This window comes from Citrus sinensis, chromosome 5 (genome assembly GCF_022201045.2).
Source record: "Citrus sinensis cultivar Valencia sweet orange chromosome 5, DVS_A1.0, whole genome shotgun sequence".
In the NCBI taxonomy this organism is placed as follows: Eukaryota; Viridiplantae; Streptophyta; class Magnoliopsida; order Sapindales; family Rutaceae; genus Citrus; species Citrus sinensis.
In genome coordinates, this window is record NC_068560.1 from 30,823,003 (window position 1) to 30,850,607 (window position 27,605).

A 27,605-nucleotide genomic window follows, 5' to 3' on the forward strand; every position below is an offset into this window, starting at 1 on the left:
ATCATTTCAAGTTTCAAGTTCAAAGTCCAAGGAAATATCTTTCTTTTGAATCTGTTCAAACTTCAAACCAACCAAAGATGGTGAGAGTCACAAAGGAAGAAAAAAAGCAATGGAGACCCCGATTTAAATATATGTTAATTGAGACTATGGGGAATAGAGGTTTGTCTGTTGCATGAATTAAGATGCAGAAAATATTAAACACGCTTTCAGAAAATTCTCAATATAGGTCTCAGGAATTTGGTCCAGCGATTACGTTGAAGGCACAAAATAACGAATCAAAGCTGATAAAAGTAAAAATCAAAGTAAACCCACCCATCTCACACTTCATTTATTATATATATGTTGCTCACAGCATTTATTGTCCTCCCATACTCAATTGTGTCGTAAAACATTTTCCCAATTCCATTTCAATACTACTAGTACGAATCTTTAACTTGTTTCTAGCCAACGCTCTTTTCATTTCTCATCAATTTTTGACACACGACTTTGCAGAAATGGTGACTGCCCAGGCTCAGTTTCTGTACTCACCGAACAATTGCAAAATTCTACACATGGTGAGGCACGGTCAAGGGGTTCACAATGTAGAAGCAGAGAAGAATATTGATGCATTATTGTCTCCAGAGCTGTTTGATTCACCAATCTCAGCATTGGGTTGGCAGCAGGTTGCTGATCTCCGCAAGTACGTTCATGCAACCGGACTCTTAAAGCGGATTGACTTGGTCGTCACTTCCCCTTTGTTAAGGTCGAATCATTATCATCACATACATCGCCCCAATTTCATTTTTTAATCGCATGCCTCACCCAAGTGTTTGAACTCCCGCGTGGTCAGCTAAGTAATGCTGCTTCAAAACCACGCAGGCGAAATATAATGGCTTAACTAACAATTGTATATTTGGAATTTGGCAGGACCATGCAAACAGCAGTTGGAGTGTTTGGTAGCGAAGGAGCAGATGCAGGATTCAATTCAAATTGCCCACCCATTGTAGCTCACGAGCTTTGTCGAGATCGTTTGGTATTAATTGTTTACTTGCATTACAATTAATTAACAAAAGGCTAGCTTATATATATATATATATTACACGTGCGTGCGTGTACATACACACACCAATTTTGTTCTGATTTTAATTAATTAATTGATTAATTTTGTTCATCAGGGCCTTCGTCCATGTGATCAAAGGAGAAGCGTGAGTGAGTGTCGGTCTCTTTTCCCAGAAATCGACTTTTCACTGGCAAGTGTATTATACTTTACCGATGAATTAATCAATTAATGTTGTTATGTTTTGAATATCATCCACGTTAATTAATTATAAAATTATCAATTAATCCGTAACTTTTATTATTTATTTATTTATTAATGCAGATGGAGAGTGAAGAAGATGATATGTGGTATCCTGAAGCCAGAGAGCCTTATGAAGATATCGAAGCCAGGGGAATTGAGTTTCTCAAATGGTGATTGAATTTGAACATCATCACATGCATATGCATATATGCATTAATTTTTCTTTTTTTTTCATCAATTAATTAATTAATATTAAGAATGAAATTAGTTAACAAATTTAAGCTGGGCCGGTTATTAATTAATTTACATGTACAGGCTGTGGACACGGCCAGAAAAGGAAATTGCAATTGTGAGCCATGGGGTAGTGTTGCAACATTTTCTCTATGTTTTAGAAAATGACAGTGCTGACCCGTCCGTGAAAACTGGTTTGTGCAGACGGTAGGTACAACTACGGGTACCAGCACTCATTCATATTGGCTTCCTCTGCTTTAGCCTTTTGGCTTGACTTTATAACTTTGACCAAATCCAAAAATCACGTGTATTTTTTTATCTAGCTAAGCTACTTTCCACATTGGTGGCTGACTGCATATGCTTAATTAATGTTGTTAATTAATTAATTAATTCTGTAAGCATGAATAATCTTTTCTTTCTTTTTTGATGTGCATGCACTCAGCTTTAACAATTGTGAGCTTCGTTCTGTTGTCGTCGTCAACAAAGGGTACGTCAGCTTGTCATTTGCAACAAATATGAATCACTGCTCTGAAATCTATCCGTCTAATTATACCCAAAAGGCTCACCCTTTACTTAATTAAATTTGCAGGATGATGGACTCAGATTATATTTCCTCGGCAACTAATTAAGTAATAATCTACTTTGCATCAACTCCTTCTTGCGTTTAAGTGGTCCGCCAGCTTCCCAACTCAACGATGACGTGACTATAAATTGTTTCATTTTTTCATTTTTTTTCCTTTTTTTCATTGGGATTCTCTCTCACTCTCCGTCCAACCCAAGGATACCCAAGGATAGATGATATGACGACCAGATATAAATTGCTTCATTTATTCATTCGTTTTATTATTTTTCATAAGGACTTTGTATCCAATTGAATACTTTATTTGTTGTTAATAAGATGGCGTCATACCCTTTACGTAATGAATCCCGTCAAAATTTTATAAGCGCTTGCTAGCTTTGTCTTTCTTTTTCTCAAAGCGTTTATATATATTCCTTTACATCTCTCCATAAACTTAGGGATCTAGAACTGATATTAAATTTGTTGTGAAGATTCTCAACAAGGGGGAAAAAAGGCGAAGTTTTTGCTCAAATATTGATTACTTGGTCATGCCACATAATATATCTTGTTGATGCAAATTTTTGCTCAATGTACAGTGATTGATTTGTGTTTCAAACTTTCTTCTAAATCGAGCTCTGTGGTTTATTTTTTTTCTTGAGGCGAGTATTTCAAATCACACGTTTCCTTGTGGTTAATTGTTCTACAAAAAAAAAAAAAAACAATTATCAAAGGGTGCTGGGGTTGCTGGCGATAACTCTTCAGCTTTCAAGTTAGCCTTTTAAATTTGATTGTAGACAGAGAATTTAAAGAGAGAATGACAACATTTCTTTACCTTTTTTCTCTTACCTCCAAATGGGGAGTCTTGGTATTTATATAGGCAATTTGATCCATGAGATGGAGGTGTCATCATGACACGTGACATTGTCTTAGTGACAAGTGTCTACAAAACTCTTGCATAAAGACACCTGTCATAATGTGTCAAGCTTGTTCATGACAAGTAATCTTTGGACCTTTGTCATGTTTTTGGGCTGTTAACCTTTAATGAACTTTAACTTAAATTCGGCACTTATATTGATTCCTTACAAAGTGGATTGATTTTACAACATTTTGTCTGTAAGCGCATTCTGCCCGTAGGCGCATTCTGTAGAATGTGTATAAGCCCGGAGGCACATTCCGTAGAATGTGTATTTGCCCGTAGGCCCATTCCTTAGAATGTGTATTTGCCCATAAGCCCATTACGTAGAATGTGTATTTGCCCGTAGACCCTTTACTTAGAATGTGTATTTGCTCGTAGACGCTTTACTTAGAATGTGTATTTGCCCGTAGACCCATTCCGTAGAATGTGTATTTACCCGTAAGCTCATTTTGTAGAATGTGTATTTATTGAGAAATATTTTCGAAGTGTCTAGGCCATGAATGGACCTAGGTCATTCTTTGTGAGGAATGGACCTAGGTAGTTCTTTGTAAAAAATGGACTCATGTCATTCTTTATAAATAGTGGACCTAGGTCGTTCTTTATAAAGAATAGACCTATGTTCTTCTTTTTTGAATCATGCCTTTAGCATTTTGTCGAAAACTCGCCTTTTGGATGTTTTACTTAGAAATATTTTCTAAGTTCCTACGTCATTCTTCGTAAGGAATGAATTTAGGTCATTATTCGTAAGGAATGAACTTAGGTCATTCTTCGTAAGGAATGAACTTAGGTCATTCTTCAAGATTTATGTCTTTTTTTGATGAATCGCGCTTTTGACTTTTTGTCGTATCTTGCATGTAGACACTTTAGTTAGAATTGTAAGTATTTTGGTCATTCTTATAGAGAACAGGCCTGGGTTATTTTATTAAAATAATTTTATTGGACCTATATTTTCGTGAGTTTTGAGCTTTTCATAATTTGGTCCAACATATCTCAATAGAAATTTATCATGTAATGGATAGATGACATATCATTTATCATTACGAGCAAAGCAAGAATTTTTTTCAATCAGGTTAGGTTGAAATTAATTTTATTTAAGGTACTAATAATTTATATATAAATTTTACAATTTTCATTAAGGTTTGATGTAGTTCGCATTTAGTTAAACATTTTATTGAGAGAATTATGAAAGAAAGAATAACAAAAAACTCTCATGAATAGCATTACATTAAATCATAATATTAGATTGAAAATTCAACTTGAGATAATTATATTATAAATAAAAATATTTAATGTAGAGAAGAAAAAAATTCAAGCATATACTGCGTGTTAATTAATTTTCTCCTCATTAAAGTTAGAATGTAAATATATCTACTTAGGAGGACATAATTATAATTTAGATAAAAATTAGGACGGGCTACAATCCGGCCCAATCAACAAATAGCTTTGCCGCAGGGCCGCACATTATGATGAAATCTTTTGGAAAATTAGTAAACACTTTTTTTTTTTTTTGAGACCGATATTACAATAAGACTATAACTTATATTGCATGAGACTATTACCAATATTTAAAAATCAAACTATTATCGAAACAAGTTTATATTAAATTTTATGAAGCACTGCTAAATTTTTTTGACCTTTCTAATATTCGAGAATATTTACTTAACGCATATTCAGACTATTATTGAGATAAGTTTACATTAAATCCTATGAAGCACTGTCAAGATTTTTATCATTTCTAATATTTGAGAAGCGTCTACTCTACTTATATTTAGTAAGAGAGAAGACTATTTTCACTCAATTATTTAATGATTGAGGAAGAACTGTAACCCACATAATGCTTTTATGGAGGGGTCGAACTGTGAGAACAGCTACTCTAGCTATTTGGCATTGGCTTGCAAACACTTACCTACTAACATTAAATAATTATTTTTTTAAATGACTGTGTGTATGTGTGTGCGTTCGTGCTTGTGTGTGTGTGTTTAGTTTTAAATTAGATAATTACTAATTTATATAATAAGCGGGTCTTTTAAAAAATAATGAATTTTTTAAAATAAATTATTATCTTATAAATTTATCGAATTATTAATTTATCATGTTGGCCTTAAGTCACGACTAATAAAAATTATTATTTGATCGAGATAATTATTTTATTGTATATTAATTTATACGGTAGAACTTCAATAAATTAATATTTAATAAATTATGATAAAGACTTAAAAGCAAGTAACCTTGGTATCAGACAATTGGAAGACTTAAAACCAAGTAACGGAAAGAAATTGGTGTAGTGTCAATTCCAATTCCCATTTTAAGACGTGGAAATTAATAGGATCATGCGATTAGCACAAAAAAAAAGTCCAGCAAAAGCTCTTTCCACGCAATTACAGGAATTTGGGTTGGAAATTTAGTATGTGTTTACAATTCCATGCTTACGAATGATGCACGAACGTTACAGCTGGCGGCTGGATTTTGATTCTTCTGTTGAGTACTGTTTACAAGACTCATTCCAATTAGGAAATTAATTCACAAGTCAAGCTGCGGAAGCCAAGCAGTTGCAATAGAAATGATGAACATAATGATGATGAAGCCATTCATTAATCATTTATATTTCATTCAATGTATATTTTTATTTGCTGAGAAAATCCCTCCCTGCCAAATCCATTTGCATTGGCGTTAAATTGACTTACTGCTAACTAAAATAATACAATAATAGCACACTGACGAATTAATAATTACAAAATGCAAAGTTGGAAATGAGTTGAAAATTGGAATAATACTATTCGAAGTTGCCTCTCCGGCGAGCTAGCTAGCAGTGTCATGCCAATGTCGCAGAAGCAGACAGACGCTTTCATAGCAGCTTCTCTATGGAAGTACTTTTCGTCTAATGCATGGAATTTTATCAGAGTTTTCGTCACTGACTAAAGCTCTATAATTCCAAAGAAAAGTCAATGGATTTGCAAATATAAAATCAAACTATATGTATATATAGATATACATCACATGCCACACAACACCACCGCCATTCACGTCGATCCTTACCAGCTTGCCTTTCCATCTGACATATATATATATATATATATATACCCAATAATACTAATAATAATCCAATATAAAATTCTATTCCTGTTGCCTTCCTGTCCCAGCTCCCTGTCCAGCTCATTTCGTCTGTATTATTATTATTAATTTTCCAAATCTAATATCAGGAAAAAAAAATGGACGCTTTTGCTGCTTTGTTTCGAGGCAAGACTTTCGTTGTTTCTCCTCTCTCTGGTATGTTAGTCATCTCCTATTTCTTCTGTGGCCAAGTTGGGAACGGTGTAATTGTTACGTTGCTTCTTGTGATTAGCTGTCTGTTGCATGTTACTTTTGGAAAAGTAAAAACTGAACGCTTCGTGCTTTTGCAGTTCTTGCTTCATTAATTAATTAAGTTATGGACATTCACCGTCTAGATTGATTCGGTATTGGTTTGATCTCTTCCACGCTGATTTTTAAAATGTTGTGACCGAGGACTGTTTGGTATGAGCGTATTGCAATTGGGGCTACAACTTTTAAGTTACTATAAATATTTGATAAAATTTCATTTAAATTATATTTATATTTGTGGAAATAGTACTATAAAAAATTCACGTAATTGTCAAGTTGGATCATGAATTATAAAGAAAAATGCCAAATAATTCATCCATGGATGTATTCCATCATGAATAAGAAATCTCTGGTGATATGATCTTTTATACAATCAAATAAATACAACAATGTAATTGATAATTGATAAATAAGAATATAATAAATAAGTAAATTTTAGATAAAATATATGCCGGTTAAGAGATCATTTAAATCTACTAACTTTTCCACTTTGAATGTATGCATATTAAAATCCACAACTTTTATACATGATAAATTTTTTTTGGACGAATTTACAAGTTACAACAGCATCGATAGATCACCCTATATATTATTTATGGGAACCTGTAAAACACAAATATTAGAAGCATATATATGCTGAATCATTGAGAAGGATATATGCTGTAAATTACCTCTAGCTAGTAATTCCATTTTGTATTTGCCTAATTACTTAGTTGCATGCGATTCTCTTGTACTCTCCATGCATTTTTTCTCAGTTGTATCATTTGCAGATTTGGATGCTGCTATAGCCAAACATCTATATTCATTGCAACATTGCAAAATTCTTCACCTGGTTTGCAACACTTTGACCTTTAATTTTGATATTTAATTAATTGATTTCACCTAGGCTACTTTACTTAGATAGTAACTAATTTCAGGTAAGGCACGGACAAGGGGTCCACAATATGGAAGGAAATAATGGCCCAGAAGCCTTATTATCTCAAGAATTTTTTGATGCACAGCTTTCACCTCTAGGGTGGCGGCAGGTGGATAATTTGCGGAAACGAGTTGAAGCAAGTGGACTTGCCCGAAAGATTGATTTAGTCATCACATCCCCATTGTTAAGGTTATTATTGATTTAAGTTATATTATGACTTGAAACAAAAGATCAGCAGTCAGCAGCTAGCACTGGATTGTGTCTTGTGGTTAGCTAGCTTATATATGGTTTGTTAATAATGGGGGTTGCAGAACTTTGCAAACAGCGGTTGGAGTTTTCGGTGGGGATGGTCAAAGCCAGACGGATGGGATCGATGCGCATCCATCTCTGACGGCAACAACAACTGTTAACTGCCCACCAATTGTAGGGGTTGAGCTTTGCCGAGAACGTTTGGTGCGTACGTTAGCTTTAAATTGGTATGTGCACTAGAATCAACTTCCATCACACATGTATAATTCTGCTCACAGCCGCGTCATCTGCTGCATGCAGGGGGTTCATCCATGTGACAAGAGAAGAAGCATCAGTGAGTATCGGTCTCTTTTCCGAGCAATCGACTTTAAATTGGCAAGTACCTGAGCTGTTATCATCCAATTCTCCAATCCATAGAATTGAGTTAAGAAGAATCTCTTAGTCGGTATCACAAGTTTGTTCCTTACAAGTAAATTTTGTTTTCTATTGTTTTGTTCAGATAGAAAGTGAAGATGACAAGTTGTGGAAAGCTGACACAAGAGAGCCCTTCGAAGAGGTTGCAGCAAGGGGAATAGAGTTCATGAAATGGTGGCTTACTTTTTTTTTATGTTTATTTTTGTTTTTTTTTTAATTTTTAAGTAACATGATCAAGGGCGCCATGAAACTAATAGCTCTCCTATCATACGTATAGGTTGTGGACTCGACAAGAGAAGGAGATTGCAGTTGTCAGCCATGGGATATTCTTGCAGCAAACTCTGAATGCACTTCTAAACGATTGTCAAGCATCATTCAACCAAGAACTATGCCCACGGTCAGTCAGCTGTAACTGTATTTTCGATAATTTTTTTTTTGCTCCTATTGCAACTTCAATAAAAAGACAATTATTTTTTTAACCCTCAACTGTTGTTTGTATAATATGTGCTTTAGGTTTACAAATTGTGAAATACGGTCGGTGGTCATCATCGACAGGAGGTGAGCATTAGATTCACACGACACATTCATTCTAACATGACACATGCATTCTATTCTTACTATAAACTATGCTCAACATTTTTATTTTTATTTTTTTTATTTTTTTCCTAAATCTGCAGCATAACGGGTTCATGTTATCCTGAAACTATATCCGGCGAGCTTCGTCTTCATGGGGATGCAAATATTCCGAGTGAAGAAGTATCCAATTAATTGGCTACTAATATCGATTTGAAACCACAATGTTTTTAACTACGTACGACTCCACGAGCTACTAATATCCATCAATATGCGCGTGCGGCTTCCCACAAAAAGACAAGACTACTCCTAATCAAGAATTCTACAATATTTTTAACTCTTCAAATGACTAAATGAGGGGTTTTTTGTTAGTGTTGCAAATAATAAAATATACCTACCTTACCGCACATTGTGTTCTTCCACCACAATTCAACAAAATTTCTAAGTCAAAAAACAATTAAATGTTCTGATTTTTTTTTATACTTAAAAAAAAATGAACCATTTGATTACTGAAAAAGATTTTGCTTAGTGAGCTAGTGTTTCTTAGCAATAAGCACAAATACTACCAGAATAGAAAGCAGCAGAAAAAAACAGCTGCCATGATGTTGAAATTAGCAGCCTTTACGAGTCTTTTCCTTTCTTCTTTCAATTCCCTTCCTCTCTTGCGAAGAGCTAGATCTGAAATTGAAAAGGACTACTACATCCCAAAAAGTTTTGCTAATTATCGAGGGTGCTTTTATTTCAGTGTCCAAGTTTAATGAGGAGTCATTAAGAGCTTCCATGGACATTAACTCAACACAATGTTCTCTAAGAGCCTAACGTAGCATGAAAAACGCAAATCGAAAAAAGCACTTAAAGCAATGAATAAGAACAAGTCTTTATTATTTTAATTATTTTAAAATTTAAAAAAGATTTGGATAAGGATGGGAAACCTCAACCCCCAAACACCAACTCTTGTCCTTTCATCGTACCAGAAATTATTGAAGTTAGTTTTTGAAAGAAGAGAGAAATAGAGTTCATATTATTATTTTAGAAATACAAAGCTCAAGTGTTTCGGATGGTTGAAGGTAGTCATATAAATATGTATCTGCCAACCAAGGCACAAAAACTCTTCATGGAAATGAAAGACGACATGTTTTATAATATTAACAATGTAGTTAATGATAAAGTTGATAATCTCAAAATAGTTGAAGGCTTCAACCAACAAAAAGAATTACATGATTCAAAATTTGCAAGCACACCTTCTACAGATGTATCATTTAAGAATGGTAGAAGCAACTCAACTTCATGCAAACCATCTATTGAGCAGGGCTCATCATTAACAACCTAAAATTACATACAATGTAAAGGAAACTCCTCATTGTAAGTCAGTATGGAAAGAATGCAGTGTAAGACAATTCTCATTGAAATTATTGGGAATTATTAACTAAATTGAATACAAATTGTAAAAATTTCTCGTAATATGGATGCATTTTATAAGCCTTAATTTGAATTCTTTACGAGATTGTAGAAAATGATTTCTAGTAGTTCCTAGAGTTATTCTTTCATAGTGAACATGAATTAGGCTCACCACAACAAATTAGAATGAATAGTAGAAAGTAAACTGCTTACAAAATTTCCACTACAATAGCTTTTGCACCTCTGAGCTCATTAGCATGAACTAAAATTCTTTGGTGGAGAATGTCACTAAATGTTTGGACATTTGATGCACCCACAAGCCTTATCGGTAGTCTACTAGAATGTGGGAAACATCAAATTACTATTAATTCAAAGATTAATGAACTCTCAAAACTCAATTGGTGCACCAAACATGACTATATTTATGTCAATTATGATGAAAGCTCTTAAGCGCCAATGCAAATACAGTAAAACCTCTTTATAGTTATAATGTTAGGACTAAACTAATTTTATTACTATGCGAAAGTTACAACAAACTAGAGATATAGTTTAAAAAAAAATATTGTTTTGGACTTAGTTATCCCTAATACAATGGGAATGCAGTTTATGAAATGGTGACTTACCTTTTTAGTGTTTATTTTTGTTTTTATCTTTTTTATTTTTAAGTAACATGATTAAGGGCGCCATGAAACTAATAGCTCTCTTATCATACGTATAGTTGTTGGACTTGACAAGAGAAGAAGATTGCAATTGTCAGCCATGGCATATTCTTGCAGCAAACTCTGAATGCAATTCTAACGACTGTCAAACATCCTTCAGCCAAGAACTATGCCCACGGTCGGTCATCTATAACTGCATTTTCGATAAACTTTTTTTTGTTTGCTCCTATTGCAAATTCAATCAAAATGAATTATTTTTTTAACCTTCAAATGTTGTCTGTATAATATGTGCTTTAGGTTTACAAATTGTGAAATACGGTCGGTGGTCATAATTAACAGGAGGTGAGCATTAGACCCACACGACATATTCATTCTAATATGACGCATGCATTCTATTCTTACTATAAATTGTGCTCAATATTTTTTATTTTATTTTCTTTTTTTCCTAAATCTGCAGCATAGCCGGTTCATGTTATCCCGGAACTATATCGGGTGAGCTTCGTCTTCCTTGGGATGCTGCAAAAGAGAGTATTCATATCAAGTGAAGAAGTGTCCAATTAAAAATGTAAAATACTCCAACTACTATGAAACCCGAGCAAGTGTAAAAAAAAATTGAAGAAGAAATATATCCTCTAACTTAGGCTATAGTCGTGTATTTTTGTAAGTTACATGACTTTTGTCATATATGTATAAATTTACACCACTGCAGTCATGCAAGTGTGAAAAATATAGTAGCTGTTATAACGCATAACATTCTATTAGTGTAAAGAATATATTATTTTTACTAAATATATCATTTGACTGTTTACTGGACTATAGTTGTGTATTTTAGCAAGTTACACAACTGTTATCATGTAAACGAGCAATTACACGACTGTAATCGTGTACATGGGCAGACAGTTCCACACTTTGTTTTATGCCTTGTTTGATTTTGCTTTTGTATTTATTGTATCATTACACAAAATGACTTCAATACATGTGCCTATTATGTTTTGTGGTAAATGAATTAAGTAAAACAGCTATTTTAGATTTAATGGTATAAAGGCAATAAGGATCATGGTGCCCCATTCTATAACATATGCACAATTGATAGAAATAATATTTAGGTTTATTTTCATGGATTTTTTTTTGAATTTGACATTAAAATGAAGTTGAAGCTTAAAACATTCGATCTAATGTCGTTCGTTCCAATTTTGACTGATGATGATGTAAATTATTTTCTAAAGGAGACGATTAGTAGAGTTGAGTTGAACAATTCTCTTTGTATTACCTACAAACGAAAATAGATTTTAAAGACACTTATTCCTGATGTTGACATTAACTTTAAGCCAGATAGTTGTCCACAAGAACCCGTTGAGTTATATGTTGGAGGTGAATGTTTAAGTCGAAATAATTTTGTTGCTAAAGATTAACCAGAATTCAAATTTGTTCTTAAAACACAACCTAATGATAGAAGGGTGCCAAATTTAGAAAATGTGAATGTTATTGTTCTTGATGATTTTGATGGGATAATAGTTAGTAATCAACAGTCGAGAATGTAGCACCTTGCAATATGAGTTTCCATTCCTCTAATAGTATATATATGCTTGTAGTCAATTTGTTTGCATGCAGCAATTCATTAAATAACGATAACTCGCATTCGAATAGTAATAACTTGCCATCCATGAGAGTTGTTGGTAATAATGATATGTTAATGGTGAAAAAGTTGTTCGATTCGTAAGAGGAGTTACAAGAAGTTCTTTCTATGGAAGCTTTAAGGAGAAATTTTAAGTTTAAAACCTTTAAGGCATGGAAGAACATACTTCTTGTTAGATGTAGTGACAGTAATTGTAAGTGGTAACTTCGTGCTACCAAGCTTGAAAGTTTGAATATGTTTGAAATTAGAAGGTATTATAGCATTCATACTTCTGCACTTGATGTTCGTAAGAGAGATCATCGTCATACTTTATTCATACTTCATCTTCATAGAGGCCTAGTGAGATTAGAGAAGAATTTCAGAAACAGTTTGAGTATAAAATAATTCATTACAAAGTATGGGAAGCAAAAGAATATGCAATAGAGAAAGTTAGAGGCACGCTTGAGGATTCATTCAAATTACTATCTTCCTATATGGTAATGTTGAAGAAGAAAATTTTAGATACATGTATATTTCTTAAAGTTGACAATGTAAATAACTTTGAATATTTCTTTATAGCAGTTGGAAGCTATGTACATGGATTCATTTCATCAATAAGGTCAGTCATTGCAATTGATAGTATATTCTTAAAGGGAAAATTAAAAAAAAAACTTTATTCTTTGTGACAGCACTTGATGATAACAATCAATTTTATCATGTTGCATGTAGTATCAGTGACAGTGTGAACGATGCTTCATAGGGGTGGTTTATAAAAACTTTAAAGGAAGCAATATGTGAAATTCTTAATTTGGTTTTCATTTTTGACCGGCACCCAAGTATGAAGAAAAATGTTAACATTGCATTCCTATAATCTGTATATGATATTTGTACGCACCATTTGAAGTGAAATTTATGTGCTAAATTTAAAGAAATTGGGCTAAATACAATTGTTAAACTAGTTGTAAAGGCCTATCGATCACAACAATTTAACTATTTTACGAATAAGATACAAAAGGTCAATGAAAGATTGCAAAATATTTTTATGATGTAAGATATGAGAAATGAGCTTGTTCTCATTTTGATGGGTTGCATTATAGTTCTATGACAACCAACGTAACATAATCCATGAACTCTATCCTTAAAAATTCCCGAGAATTGCCCATTCATAAGTTATTGGATTTGATCATTGATAAACTACAAGAGTGATTTTGTGATAGGCGAAAAGAGACAATTAATTGTCACACTCGACTGACAAAATGGACTGAAAAAGAAGTTGTTCAGAAAATTAGAGGATTCCTGTACATATAAAGTGGTGGCACTAAATATGTATGAATTTATTATTAAAGATGTTGACCTTGATAGTCATGTCAATATTCTTGACAAGATATATAATTGCCGGGAATTTCAACTCGATCAACTACCTTATGAACATGTATTAGCTGTATGTATGTGCCAACAAATATTGCTTGCATATGATGTGTGCTCATATTACTATTCCAGTGAAGCTTGAGTTGCAATATAAGCAGAAATAATCTATCTTGTTGGTGCGCAAGAAGAATGGTAGGTTTCATAGGAAGTGCACAATAATAAGATTTTACCCCTTATAGAAAAGCAGAAAATAGTCGTCCACAAGAAATTAAAATAGCATTATAAGGTGAGGAGAAGTTATGTTGTAAGTGTGGTAGGTGCGATTATATAAGACATTAATTCCACTGTCTGACAATAAACTTGTAATTGGACTGAATAAAACAAAAGCATGCATGTGCAGTAGCAACTTTTGTTCACTTAAAACTTATTTATAATTCTAACATGTGTTGGGCCTATGTTTTTTGATGTAGAAAAGCTTTCGTTATTTGATGTATTGAAGTTTGATGTGTTACATTGATTGTGTTGTTTATCAAGTACGTTGATTGTGTTATCATTTTCATGAGTGCTTTAGGTAGCTTTTATTCCTTATCCACGTACTCGACTAACGTCGTATATTTATGAAGTTACTTTATTGTTGTCGTGTATCGATGAAGTTTACTCGACTATAGCCATTTATTAAAAGATGAATCATTGATATGTAACTGATGGGTAATGATTTATAAATGTCAAATGATTAAGAATAATTGGTGTATCTATGAAGATACTCGACTATAGTCACATGTATCTAGAAAGAGACTCGACTGTAGTCATGTATCTATGAAGGTACTGGACTGTAATCGTGAACTTAGGTTGAACATTCGTTCAATGTTTATGATTGTCCTGTTATATTACATATATGATGCAAAACTACCTTCTATTCTTTCAATAATAAACTTAACAAAAAATAAAGCTTATATATAATGCAAAACTATATTTAATTACATCAAATGTCAATTGCATCAAATGTCAATTGCATCTCTATTGTAACTGTTACATATGACAATAATTTATCCAAAAAATGGAAAAATCATTGTAATAAAGTTCTTAAGGGTATGACACTAGGTCGTTGGTTTCCACAACCTATGTCCAAATAATTTGACATACAATGCTTTTCGATAACATCACCGTGTTGGCAATATGTGTTGACATCAAGGCCATGGGCTAGAATCTCCAAGTACCGTAACAAAAATGCTCTACAGTCACCACTAAGAAAATTCATATATATCAATAATAAAATCACCATTTTAATTAAAAAAATAAATAATGTGCTCAATTGTATACCTTGATTTTTGTTGCGGGATATTTCGTACTCGCAAGATGGGCCAATGGACTTTTGATATGACATCAGCACAATTTGGATGTGTTTTGTGATATGATATATTTTGAAATAGTAGAGGTATCGTGTCTACAACATGTAGCAATTGTTTGACCAAACTTTAATCTTTTGTCGTCTATTATAGAGTCATAAACATTAATCTTACCCGTAGATATATCGACCACCCCAAAATCCAATGCTTATTCATAAGTATCGACAAATATACCTGTATGGTTTGGGCAATATTTTAGGAACTAAATGCCACATAATATAAAAAAGAATGTCAAACTCACTGTCGAAACACTTTTATAAACAGTGGTGCAGTTTAATTTCGCACCATTAGTGTAATCAATGCAATAGCTCCCCTTTTCTGACATCTTATCCGGGTTTTCCATGTACAATATATCATCTCTTATTATTTTTAGAGGTTAAGGAAAATGTATGCAAAATTAATCATACTAGAAAATTGTTGTCCATAATGGCATAAAATTATATGTTTGGAGTCGTAGCCCAGGACATATCTTTTCTTAAGTAGTATCATGCAATGTCGATATGCTGAATATAAAATGTGAATTTTTATTTAGAAAATAGCAAATATTTATCAAAAAAATGATAAAAAAAAGTTGTGCTAAATAACTTATAAAATTAGATAACCACGTGTCTGGTGTATATAATTTATGAAAAAATTCTCTACCAATATCCATAATAGTCAAATTGATAACTTTCATGTATAGATAAATGACAATAACTAAATGTGTTAAATAAATATACATTATAATAATAAAAAATAAAAAGTTAATATCATAATATGAGATAACTTACGACTCTTGTTTTATCATTGGCGAAATCCATCCATCGCTGCAGCTCCAGTAATTCCTCTCGGGGTATAAGGGGATGCACTTGAAAGTCTATTGTCTTTTGAGGGTGCACCTCAACATCTGTTGTTTCTCGCGACTTCTTTAAGGGAATGGAGTACAATGTCCGTAAGTAAGTCAAAGTTTTTGTTTCTCTTCTCTTCCGTAAATTATATACTAATCTACAATCTTTTCTTTGCGTTTAGATGACAATTAGATCCCTTCTGTACCATGACAATTATCTAGCATTTTTAATAGGAGTGTATCATTTTTTGTACTACAAAGGTTGACGAATGTGTCCAATGGTTGTTATATTGGTGAGCCAAATGTGACGTCCATAGGATCATTTACAGGCCACAGACATAACAACTAAATTGTTTGAGAATTTAACAAACACACATACTCAATGAACAAATATTGACAGTTTTATATATCAAACCACATTACCATAAGTAAATTGTCTGCCTAATAAATTTATTACATTAAATAGAAAGATTACGGTAAAGATGAATGAGCTCCCTTGAAATCACTCCATTTCAACAAACATGCAAGTCAAAATTTAGAACTATCAAATTTCATATGCGCAGCTAGTGAGCTAGCACACCAAAATATACGTTCTAGCTAGTCTAAGGGAATACAACAGAAAAATTTACAATTTGATTTTTGTAAGTTTGTGGTCGTAAAAAAGAGATAAAGTTCGCTGAGTTATTAACTAGACCCATTCATCCAATTAGTCATGTACACAAATGTTATGGCATGTAAATGCAAAGCTCTATTTAAGATTGCTTGAAATAAAAATCAAGAAAAATAATGTCAAATGGCAGATGGAAAATTCTTAAATTCTTTTTCTTAGAACGAATATTAGCAGATATGGTTTCGTAAATTTCAAAGCCTAATACTATTAGTAAAACAAGCTAAATTGCCAAGACACCCAATAGTCCTTGTAATTAAAGAGATTAAAGAACAATTATTGTTACTTAATCACATTGCAAATTAAACATGTATTCTTAATATCAAAACAAAATGCAAAAGGAAAACAGCTGACCAAAGGTCCCATATGATTAATAGAAAACTACTGACTGCATACCCAATCAAAGGACCAGCAGTGGAGCAAAATCCACAAAGACTCTAAAGTAAAACCATGAAGTCGTAGTAGGATAATCGTTGTCAGAGTTGGCCTTACCTAATAGCCCATTAGAACGACACTTTATTCTTTGTTTTCTGTTTCGACTAGTAATCTTCAAGTAGGTTGGAATCAGGGGAAATTTTGGTATGGTGTACGGTGGTCGTGAGTGATAAATTGTGCGTTGTGTATTCAAGTTGTGAATAATTTTAAAGAATTAGGTTTTGAGTTACGGTAATTCGGTAATTGCATATAAAAAAAGCATATATGAGGAATTTTGAAGTATAAAAGTGTATTTAGATAAATATCCTACTTTTAGGGTATGTCACAAATAAATACCTAACATATATACCTACACAAGTAAGCTCGCTCATCCACCCTACTGTACACATACTAATCACTAACTTTTATTGAGATAGCACAATAGTACTGCAGGATTAGGTACCTCCTAGGATTATAACCAATGTGTATAGGCAGCCTTCATCTGAAACAATCTCCAAAATAGGCGCAGCTTTGGCAACTACATTTACTGTCCACAAAGTAGCATTAAAATGTTAAATCACTAGAAAATATAGCATAATGATACCCAAAAAAAAAACATATATTACCAAGCATTTTTTTTAAATAACAAAGACTTTCGCTAAAATTTACGGTATTAGCCTCCTTAAGTTTATGCTATATATGTTGTTGCCTCTTAATTTTGTTATTTCTCAATTATGACCCCACTAGGCACTGGCATTGCATCATTTGCATTAGCTCAAAATTCTCTAGAAAAAGTAATGTACCCGGCAAAGCTCCTTTTTGAAACTGTAAATGCTCCTCTTGATTGTTGAGGATATTGCATATTTAGTATATTTCCCTCCAGTCTTATTTTCTTGTTGAATAAAATGCATACGGACATCTAATGCACACATTGGTAAGCAGCTATTGCAGATTTTATATCAAATCTATTCCTTACAATTTCCTTGCCTTTTCTCATTTCAATTGTTCCAGGTTGTGGACGCGGAAAGAGAAGGAGATTGCAGTTGCTACTCATAGTGGATTCTTATATCATACCCTGAAGTGCTTTTGGAAATGATTGCCATCCATCTATAAAGAGTGAAATACGCACACAGTAAGTGTTACCCTCATTTGTTCATCTGCAATTGTCTGTAAACAGCTTGAAACGTGGGTTACCATATATATATATATATATTTTGAAGGAATTTTGTTAAACCTTTTTGTAAGTGTTGAACTACGTGCTTGATGTGCTATTTTAAGCTATTTGGTTGGTGCCTCACTCTCCTCGATTCTGCTGATTCCTCATTCACTTTTTAAGCCATCTCCTAATAACTTCTTACTGCAAGACATGTTTTGAAATTGCTGGTTCATTTCGTAAGACTGGTAGCTGAATAAGACTTTCTTTGCTTTTAATTATGTGCCTGTTTTCTGTTGAGCTCTAAGTTTTTCATTTATAATTTTGTAAAATTCTGGATGGCAAATAATGGTAGCTTTGAATTAACCAGATGGCCAGTTTCTGTTTTTAAGTATTCTTCTGAGGTACGGTTTTTATCTTAAATTAGTCATCTGGGGTAGTAAAATTAGATGGCTCTGTTCCAGGCGTGGGTTCTAGTCACCCCAGGAGATTGAATAACCTCTTCAATGTTATTCCTTGTAGCAATTACCAGCTGAAAAATTGATAGTAGGGGAAACTTAAATTTGAGGCAAAGATTAAACATATCTCACTGGTTTTATACATAAATATATGTTGATTTGGCTCAACTACTTGCTAGTATGCTTTCTGCTATCTGTCTGCAGCTTTGCTAATTGCGAACTTCCCTCAATGGTTATTGTTGATAGAAGGTGAGCAGGTTAAGTATATAATTTCTTGAGAACTTGCTGTCCAGCCTATGCACAACTCATGTTTTCCAACTGTTGTTGCAAAATAATAAACTTATCTTTTTTGTTGCAGCATGATTGGCTCAGATGCGCCAACAACAAACCACCCAGGAAAGATTCCTAGCGGTGTTGATCTTCCTAGTGATGTTGCTGCTGAGAAGCATCCGAAGCAAGGAGCATCTCAGTAATCATAGCCTGGGCATGGGGTGATACATTGATCGAACTGGATTATGAATATGATGATATCAAGAACTTCAAGTGAATCACTGAAATAGCAATATTATCAAACTAAAAAGATTTTATGAGCTTGCAAGCTCAGTTACCCATTGTCAAGATTCTTTCTTGGTATAGGCGATGCGTTAAGTTTTTAAGACTAGGCGCCTATTCTTAATAGGATGTATGAAAATGAATTATATGTTAACTCAAAGAGACAAGAACCTTAGATCATTCTTCTGATTATTTTGCTCGTGAAGAATAATTCCATCAAGATTTGCATCATCTTGACGTTTCCTTTTTATATGCACTTATTTATTTATTTCCATCTTTCCCTATTACCTCGATTTTAATCGGTCATTTCGTACATTCTTATATATATTGTGAGTACCATTGGGAACAGTTGCTGCTAAGTCTTGAGTACCATTAGGCATGGGGTAGAAATAAACATGAATAAATCAATTGATCTACGTAATTGCCAAGAATAATCATTTCAAGTTTCAAGTTCAAAGTCCAAGGAAATATCTTTCTTTTGAATCTGTTCAAACTTCAAACCAACCAAAGATGGTGAGAGTCACAAAGGAAGAAAAAAAGCAATGGAGACCCCGATTTAAATATATGTTAATTGAGACTATGGGGAATAGAGGTTTGTCTGTTGCATGAATTAAGATGCAGAAAATATTAAACACGCTTTCAGAAAATTCTCAATATAGGTCTCAGGAATTTGGTCCAGCGATTACGTTGAAGGCACAAAATAACGAATCAAAGCTGATAAAAGTAAAAATCAAAGTAAACCCACCCATCTCACACTTCATTTATTATATATATGTTGCTCACAGCATTTATTGTCCTCCCATACTCAATTGTGTCGTAAAACATTTTCCCAATTCCATTTCAATACTACTAGTACGAATCTTTAACTTGTTTCTAGCCAACGCTCTTTTCATTTCTCATCAATTTTTGACACACGACTTTGCAGAAATGGTGACTGCCCAGGCTCAGTTTCTGTACTCACCGAACAATTGCAAAATTCTACACATGGTGAGGCACGGTCAAGGGGTTCACAATGTAGAAGCAGAGAAGAATATTGATGCATTATTGTCTCCAGAGCTGTTTGATTCACCAATCTCAGCATTGGGTTGGCAGCAGGTTGCTGATCTCGGCAAGTACGTTCATGCAACCGGACTCTTAAAGCGGATTGACTTGGTCGTCACTTCCCCTTTGTTAAGGTCGAATCATTATCATCACATACATCGCCCCAATTTCATTTTTTAATCGCATGCCTCACCCAAGTGTTTGAACTCCCGCGTGGTCAGCTAAGTAATGCTGCTTCAAAACCACGCAGGCGAAATATAATGGCTTAACTAACAATTGTATGTTTGGAATTTGGCAGGACCATGCAAACAGCAGTTGGAGTGTTTGGTAGCGAAGGAGCAGATGCAGGATGGAAGTCAAATTGCCCACCCATTGTAGCTCACGAGCTTTGTCGAGATCGTTTGGTATTAATTGTTTACTTGCATTACAATTAATTAACAAAAGTCTAGCTTATACACACACACACACACACACACACACACATGTGCGTGCGTGTACATACACACACCAATTTTGTTCGGATTTAATTAATTAATTGATTAATTTTTTTCATCAGGGCCTTCGTCCATGTGATCAAAGGAGAAGCGTGAGTGAGTGTCGGTCTCTTTTCCCAGAAATCGACTTTTCACTGGCAAGTGTATTATACTTTACCGATGAATTAATCAATTAATGTTGTTATGTTTTGAATATCATCCACGTTAATTAATTATAAAATTATCAATTAATCCGTAACTTTTATTATTTATTTATTTATTAATGCAGATGGAGAGTGAAGAAGATGGTATGTGGTATCCTGAAGCCAGAGAGCCTTATGAAGATATCGAAGCCAGGGGAATTGAGTTTCTCAAATGGTGATTGAATTTGAACATCATCACATGCATATGCATATATGCATTAATTTTTCTTTTTTTTCTATCAATTAATTAATTAATATTAAGAATGAAATTAGTTAACAAATTTAAGCTGGGCCGATTATTAATTAATTTACATGTACAGGCTGTGGACACGGCCGGAAAAGGAGATAGCAATTGTGAGCCATGGGGTAGTGTTGCAACATTTTCTCTATGTTTTAGAAAATGACAGTGCTGACCCGTCCGTGAAAACTGGTTTGTGCAGACGGTATGTACAACTACGGGTACCAGCACTCATTCATATTGGCTTCCTCTGCTTTAGCCTTTTGGCTTGACTTTATAACTTTGACCAAATCCAAAAATCACTTGTATTTTTTTATCTAGCTAAGCTACTTTCCACATTGGTGGCTGACTGCATATGCTTAATTAATGTTGTTAATTAATTAATTAATTCTGTAAGCATGAATAATCTTTTCTTTCTTTTTTGATGTGCATGCACTCAGCTTTAACAATTGTGAGCTTCGTTCTGTTGTCGTCGTCAACAAAGGGTACGTCAGCTTGTCATTTGCAACAAATATGAATCACTGCTCTGAAATCTATCCGTCTAATTATACCCAAAAGGCTCACCCTTTACTTAATTAAATTTGCAGGATGATGGACTCAGATTATATTTCCTCGGCAACTAATTAAGTAATAATCTACTTTGCATCAACTCCTTCTTGCGGTTAAGTGGTCCGCCAGCTTCCCAACTCAACGATGACGTGACTATAAATTGTTTCATTTATTCATTTTTTTTCCTTTTTTTCATTGGGATTCTCTCTCACTCTCCGTCCAACCCAAGGATACCCAAGGATAGATGATACGACGACCAGATATAAATTGCTTCATTTATTCATTCGTTTTATTATTTTCTATAAGGACTTTGTATCCAATTGAATACTTTATTTGTTGTTAATAAGATGGCGTCATACTCTTTTATGTAATGAATCCTTCAAATTTTATAAGCACTTTGTTGCGGACCGCCTAAGTTGCTAGCCCAATTACCCATAATTTTGGGAAAACTTGCTAGCTTAGTCTTTCTTTTTCCATCTTTGTTCCAATATTTATTCATTCGTTTTTTCTATCACGTTAACACTAAAGCCTAATAATTATGTGTTAATAAAATTAACTTATAGTACTAACTCTTTTTTGAGTTATCACAACTCTCAAAGCGTTTATATGTATGTTGAAACCTTGTCCATTGTTATCCTTAACTATTTTGTATCTCAACTTATATGTGTTTTAATTATGGGATAACAAAATCAAGCATTGCTACTAATAAGTGTCATGCTAGTATAATAGACTTATAAAGGTTGTGTTAGGTAAGTAACAAAAATTGGCTTGAAAGCAAGAGAATTTTAAAAATGACAGTTACATTTTATTTTTATTTTTAATTACCAGCTCTTCATGCTGCGTTAGTTGAATCTTAGTACCTTAAAATTATTCCTTTACGTCTCTCCATAAACTCAAGGATCTGGAATTGATATTAAGTTGGAGGAGCTTTAATTCTCAACAACCAAAAAAAAAAAAAGAAAAAGAAAAAGGACGAAGCTTTTGCTCAAATATCAATTACTTGGTCATGATGCATAATATATTTCAATATAAATTTATCATTTAATGGATATATGACATCATTTATGATTAGGAGCAAAGCGAGAATTTTTTTTAGTTAGGTCATGTTGAAATTATTTAATTTAGTCAAGGTATTAATAATTTATATAATTTTTAATATAGTTTTTACAATTTTCGTTAAGATTTGATGTAGTACCATTTAATCAAACATTTTATTGGGAGTTATATGGAAGAAAGAATAGCAAAAATACTCTCATGAATAACATTACATTAAATTGTCATATTAGATTGAAAATTCAACTTGAGATAATTATATTATAAATCAAAATATTTAATGAGGAGAAGAAAAAAAATTCAAGCATATACTATGTGTTAATTAATTTTCTTGTCGTTAAAGTTAAAATGTAAATACATCTCAAAAGGAAAAAATTACAATTTAGCCAAAAATTAGGACAGGATACAATTCGGCCCAACCAACAATAGCTTTGCTGCAGGGCCGCAGGTTATGATAAAATCTTTTGGAAAATTAGTAAACACTTACTTTTTTTTTTTACATTCATATCACAATCAGAGTATGTCATATTATATGAGACTATTACTGATATTAATAAATTAAATTATTATTGAAATAAATTTACACTAAATTTTATGAAGTATTGCCCAAATATTTTTTTATCCTTCCTAATATTTAAAGGACATTAACTCCACTCATATTCAAACTATTACTGTGATAAGTTTATATTAAATCCCATAAAGCACTGCCCAAATTTTGTATCTTTTCTAATATTTGAGGGATGTCTACTCCACTCGTATTTAGTAAGAGAGAAAATTATCTCCACTTAATTATTTAATAATTGAGAAAGGATTGGAATCTCCTATAATGTTTTTATGAAGGGTTGAACTGTGGAGCAACTGCTCTAACCTCTCAGCCTTAGCTTGTAAACGCTTACCTATACTAACATTAAATAATTTTTTATTTTTAATTGACAATACTATCCGAAATCTCTTTTTGCGAGACAAAAAATTAGATATGTTCAATTTCAAGATGAAGCAAGTAACACCGAAAACATAAATTACAAAAGTCGCGTATACATTTTCTTTTTTATGGGTTTAGTTTTAAATTAGTTAATTATTAATTTATACAGTGAGTAGGTCTTTTGAAAAAAAATATGAATTATTAAAAATTTATTATCTTATAAATTTATCAAATTATTAATTTACGATGATAAGAATTGTAATTTAATTAAGACAATCAATTTATTGAATATTAATTTTATACCGTAGAACTTCAATGGATTAATACTTAATAAATTATGATAAAGACTTAAAAGCAACCTTGGTATCACGTTGTTGGAAGACTTTTAAAGTCAGTAACGGAAAGAGATTTGTATGGTGTCAATTCCAATTCCTATTTTAAGACATGGAAATTAATGGAATCATGCGAGTAACACAAAATAAGTCCAGCAAAAGCTCCTTCCATGCAATTACAGGAATTTAGGTTGGAAATTTAATACGTGTTTACAATTCCATGCTTACAAATTAATGGTGCATGAACGTTACAGCTGGCAGCTGGATTTTGGATCTTTTGTTGTATGCCTCTGTACTGTTTACGAGACCTGTTCCACTTAAGAAATTAATCCATCTTACAAGTCAAGCTGCGGAAGCCAAGCAGTTCCGAGAGATATAATGAAAATAGTGTTGATGAATCCATTAATCAATTATTTATTCCATGTATATTTTTATTTGTTAAGAAAACTCCTCCCTGCCAAATCCATTTGCATTGGCCTTAAATTGACTTCCTGCCAACTAAAATATTACAGTAATAACACATTGGCGAATTATTAATTACAAAATGCAAAGTTGGAAATGAGTTGAAAATTGGAATAATAATATTTGTAATTGTCTCTCTAGCCAGGTAGCTAGCAGTGTCATGGCAATGTCGCAGAAGCAGGCGGACGCTTTCATAGAAGCTTCTCTGTGGAAGTACTTTTCGTCCAATGCATGGAATTTATCAGAGTTTTTGTCTCCGACTAAAGCTCTCCAATTCCAAAGAAAAGTCAACTCATTTGTAAATATCAAATCAAACTATATGTGTATATAGATATACATCATATGCCACACAACACCACCACCATCGACATCGATCCTTCCCAGCTTTGCTTTCTATTTGACATATATACATATATATATTTATATTTATATATCCACTAATAATAACAATCCAATATAAAATTCTCTTCCGGTTGCCTTCCTGTCCCAGCTCCCTCTCCCGCTCGTTTCGTCTGTGTTATTATTATTATTAATTTTTTTTTCCAAATCTAATATCTGGAAAAAAAAAAAATGGATGCTTTTGCTGCTTTATTTCGAGGCAAGACTTTCGTTGTTTCTCCTCTCTCTGGTATGTTAGTTATCTCCTATTTCTTCTGCGGCCAGTTGGGAAGCGTATAATTGTTATGTTGCTTCTTCTGATTAGCCATCTGTTGCATGTTACTTTGCAAGGTGCTTTTGCAGTTCTTGCTTAATTAATTAACATAAGATATGGACATTCACGGTCTAGATTGACTCGGTACCGGTTTGATCTCTTCCATGCTAATTTTTTAAAATGTTGCGATTGAGGACTGTTTGGTATTAGCTTATCCGTATTGCAGTTGGGTAACTATAACTTTTAAACTACAACAAATATTTGATAAAATTTCATTTAAATTATATTTATATTTGTGGTAATAGTACTACCAAAAAGCCAAGCCATTGTCAAGGAAGTTGGATTATGAATTATGGGAAAAAAATACCAAGTAATTCATTCGTGGATGTATTCCATTCCGAATAAGAAATTTCTGGTGATACAATTTTTTGTGCAAGCAAATAAATACGATAACATGATTGATTGATGATAAGAATATAGTAAATAAGTAAATTTTAGACAAAAATGTATATGCGTCAAGAGATCATTTAAATCTACCAACCTTTTACCTTTGATGGCATACTTGTATACATGGTAAATTCTTTTTGGAAAAATTTACAATGACATTCATGGATCACCCTATATATTATTTATGGGAACTTGTAAAACACAGATTAGAAGCGTATATATGCTGCATCATTGAGTACGATATATGCTGTAAATTACCTCTAGCTAGTAATTCCATTTTGTATTTGCCTAATTACTTAGTTGCATGCGATACTCTTGTACTCTCCTTGCATTGTTTCTCAGTTGTATCATTTGCAGCTCTGGATGCCGCTACAGCTAAACATCTATATTCATTGCAACATTGCAAGATTCTTCACCTGGTTTGCAGCATTTTGACCTTTTTATTTTGATATTTAATTTATTGATTTCACCTAGGCTGCTTTATTTAGATAGTAATTACTTGCAGGTAAGGCACGGACAAGGGGTCCACAATATGGAAGGAAATAATGGTCCTGAAGCCTTATTATCTCAAGAATTTTTTGATGCACATCTTTCACCTCTGGGGTGGCAGCAGGTGGGTAATTTGCGGAAACGAGTTGAAGCAAGTGGACTTACCCAAAAGATTGATTTGGTCATCACATCCCCATTGTTAAGGTTATTATTGATTTAAGTTAGTAATTATTTTATTATGACTTGAAACAAAACATCAGCAGTCGGCGGCTAGCACTGGCTTGTTTCTTGTGGGTAGCTAGCTTACATATGGTTTGCTGATAATGGGGGGTTGCAGAACTTTGCAAACAGCAGTTGGAGTTTTCGGTGGGGATGGTGAAAGCCAAACGGATGGGATCGATGCGCATCCGTCTCTGACGGCAACAGCAACTGTTAACTGCCCACCAATTATAGCAGTTGAGCTTTGCCGAGAACGTTTGGTACGTGTGTTACCTAATGCCTGTAGTGTGCACAAGAATCAAGATGGCTACCACATGACTGCCCCTTATGGGAGTTTCAACTTTCAACACACATGTATAATTCTGCTCACAGCCGCGTCGTCTTCTGCATGCAGGGGGTTCATCCATGTGACAAGAGAAGAAGCATCAGCGAGTATCACTCTCTTTTCCCAGCAATCGACTTTAAATTGGCAAGTAGCTGAACCATTATCATTCAATTCCCCAATCCACAGAATTGAGTTAAGAAGAATCTTTTAGTTGGTATCACAAGCTTCTTCCTTACACGTAAATTTTGTTTTGTTTTGATTTGTTCAGATAGAAAGTGAAGATGACAAGTTATGGAAAGCTGACGCAAGAGAGCCATTCGAAGAAGTTACAGCAAGGGGAATGGAGTTTATGAAATGGTGACTTACTGTTTTTTTTTTAATATTTTTAAGTACCATAATCTAAGGCGGCATGAAACTTATAGCCCTCGTATCTATGTACAGGTTGTGGACTCGACAGGAGAAAGAGATTGCAGTCGTCAGCCATGGCATATTCTTGCAGCAAACTCTCAATGCACTTCTAAACGACTGTCAAACATCCCCCAACCAAGAATTATGCCCACGGTCGGCTAGCACTAACTATATTTTCAATAATTTTTTATTTTTTTATTTGCTCCTTTTGCAAATTCAATCATAAACAATTGTTTTTAAACCCTCAACTGTTGTCTGTATAATATGTGCTTTAGGTTTACAAATTGTGAAATACGATCGGTGGTCATCGTCGACCAGAGGTGAGCATTAGACCCGCACGACACATTCATTCTAATATGATGCATGCATTCTATTCTTACTATAAAATATGCTCAACATTTTTATTTGTTTTCTTTTTTTCTTTCTAAATCTAAAGCATAAGGGGTTCATGTTATCCTGGAACTATATCCGGCGAGCTTCGTCTTCCTGCAGATGTAGCAAAAGAGAATATTCCGAGAGAAGAAGTATCCAATTAACATTATGATTTCATTGAAATCATAATGTTTTTTACTACGACTCCACGACCTTCTAATACCTATCAATATGCGCGTGCAGCTTCCCACAAAAAGTAAGTTGTTTGATTATTTCTGCACCCTACTCCTAATCAAGAACTCTACAATGTTTCTGACTCGTAAAATGCGGGGCTTTTTGTCACTGTTGCAAATAATAAAATATACCTACCTTACTGTACATTGTGTTCTTCCTCCCTAATTCAACAA

General features: G+C 33.4%; 3 protein-coding genes across 9 annotated transcripts; all 3 read left to right on the plus strand.

Annotated features, from left to right (window-relative positions):
• The first annotated feature begins 88 nt into the window (after nucleotides 1-88).
• On the plus strand, nucleotides 89-2,524 carry LOC102626864 (phosphoglycerate mutase-like protein 1). 2 transcript variants are annotated; one of them, XM_025096683.2, is made up of 8 exons: nucleotides 89-302; nucleotides 493-742; nucleotides 907-1,012; nucleotides 1,155-1,229; nucleotides 1,361-1,449; nucleotides 1,595-1,717; nucleotides 1,953-1,997; nucleotides 2,100-2,524. In XM_025096683.2, the coding sequence occupies exons 2-8, from the start codon at nucleotides 495-497 to the stop codon at nucleotides 2,137-2,139; spliced, it is 726 nt and encodes a 241-aa protein (XP_024952451.2). In that variant the 5' UTR covers nucleotides 89-302; nucleotides 493-494; the 3' UTR covers nucleotides 2,140-2,524. The 2 variants fall into 2 exon arrangements, with proteins under 2 accessions (XP_024952451.2, XP_006472395.2); XM_006472332.3 differs by lacking the exon at nucleotides 89-302 and having other exon boundaries at nucleotides 312-742; nucleotides 2,100-2,516.
• Nucleotides 2,525-6,078: 3,554 nt separating this feature from the next.
• Nucleotides 6,079-27,576, plus strand: LOC102627136 (phosphoglycerate mutase-like protein 1). Of its 5 annotated transcripts, XM_052440880.1 has the most exons (10): nucleotides 24,870-24,914; nucleotides 25,016-25,082; nucleotides 25,743-25,804; nucleotides 25,891-26,078; nucleotides 26,212-26,353; nucleotides 26,488-26,566; nucleotides 26,691-26,775; nucleotides 26,860-26,979; nucleotides 27,102-27,146; nucleotides 27,263-27,576. In XM_052440880.1, the coding sequence occupies exons 4-10, from the start codon at nucleotides 25,918-25,920 to the stop codon at nucleotides 27,360-27,362; spliced, it is 732 nt and encodes a 243-aa protein (XP_052296840.1). In that variant the 5' UTR covers nucleotides 24,870-24,914; nucleotides 25,016-25,082; nucleotides 25,743-25,804; nucleotides 25,891-25,917; the 3' UTR covers nucleotides 27,363-27,576. The 5 variants fall into 5 exon arrangements, with proteins under 5 accessions (XP_052296839.1, XP_052296837.1, XP_052296836.1 ...); XM_052440879.1 differs by lacking the exons at nucleotides 24,870-24,914; nucleotides 25,016-25,082; nucleotides 25,743-25,804 and adding exons at nucleotides 6,079-6,252; nucleotides 7,116-7,177; XM_052440877.1 differs by lacking the exons at nucleotides 24,870-24,914; nucleotides 25,016-25,082 and adding an exon at nucleotides 6,180-6,252.
• LOC102614327 (phosphoglycerate mutase-like protein 1) lies at nucleotides 19,545-21,888 on the plus strand. 2 transcript variants are annotated; one of them, XM_052440883.1, is made up of 8 exons: nucleotides 19,545-19,748; nucleotides 19,939-20,188; nucleotides 20,353-20,458; nucleotides 20,611-20,685; nucleotides 20,817-20,905; nucleotides 21,051-21,173; nucleotides 21,409-21,453; nucleotides 21,556-21,888. In XM_052440883.1, exons 2-8 carry the CDS (start codon nucleotides 19,941-19,943, stop codon nucleotides 21,593-21,595), a joined length of 726 nt encoding a protein of 241 aa, XP_052296843.1. In that variant the 5' UTR covers nucleotides 19,545-19,748; nucleotides 19,939-19,940; the 3' UTR covers nucleotides 21,596-21,888. The 2 variants fall into 2 exon arrangements, with proteins under 2 accessions (XP_052296843.1, XP_052296842.1); XM_052440882.1 differs by lacking the exon at nucleotides 19,545-19,748 and having other exon boundaries at nucleotides 19,758-20,188; nucleotides 21,556-21,887.
• Nucleotides 27,577-27,605: the final 29 nt, after the last annotated feature.

Coding starts and splice junctions, on each gene's coding strand:
- LOC102626864 (XM_025096683.2), top strand. CDS start 495: ATGGTGACTGCCCAGGCTCAGTTTCTGTACTCACCGAACAATTGCAAA. Junction 743..906: donor GTCACTTCCCCTTTGTTAAG/GTCGAATCATTA, acceptor GGAATTTGGCAG/GACCATGCAAACAGCAGTTG. Junction 1,230..1,360: donor CAGAAATCGACTTTTCACTG/GCAAGTGTATTA, acceptor TTATTAATGCAG/ATGGAGAGTGAAGAAGATGA.
- LOC102627136 (XM_052440879.1), top strand. CDS start 6,195: ATGGACGCTTTTGCTGCTTTGTTTCGAGGCAAGACTTTCGTTGTTTCT. Junction 26,980..27,101: donor AACCAAGAATTATGCCCACG/GTCGGCTAGCAC, acceptor TATGTGCTTTAG/GTTTACAAATTGTGAAATAC. Junction 27,147..27,262: donor GTGGTCATCGTCGACCAGAG/GTGAGCATTAGA, acceptor CTAAATCTAAAG/CATAAGGGGTTCATGTTATC.
- LOC102614327 (XM_052440883.1), top strand. CDS start 19,941: ATGGTGACTGCCCAGGCTCAGTTTCTGTACTCACCGAACAATTGCAAA. Junction 20,906..21,050: donor GGAATTGAGTTTCTCAAATG/GTGATTGAATTT, acceptor TTACATGTACAG/GCTGTGGACACGGCCGGAAA. Junction 21,174..21,408: donor AAAACTGGTTTGTGCAGACG/GTATGTACAACT, acceptor GCATGCACTCAG/CTTTAACAATTGTGAGCTTC.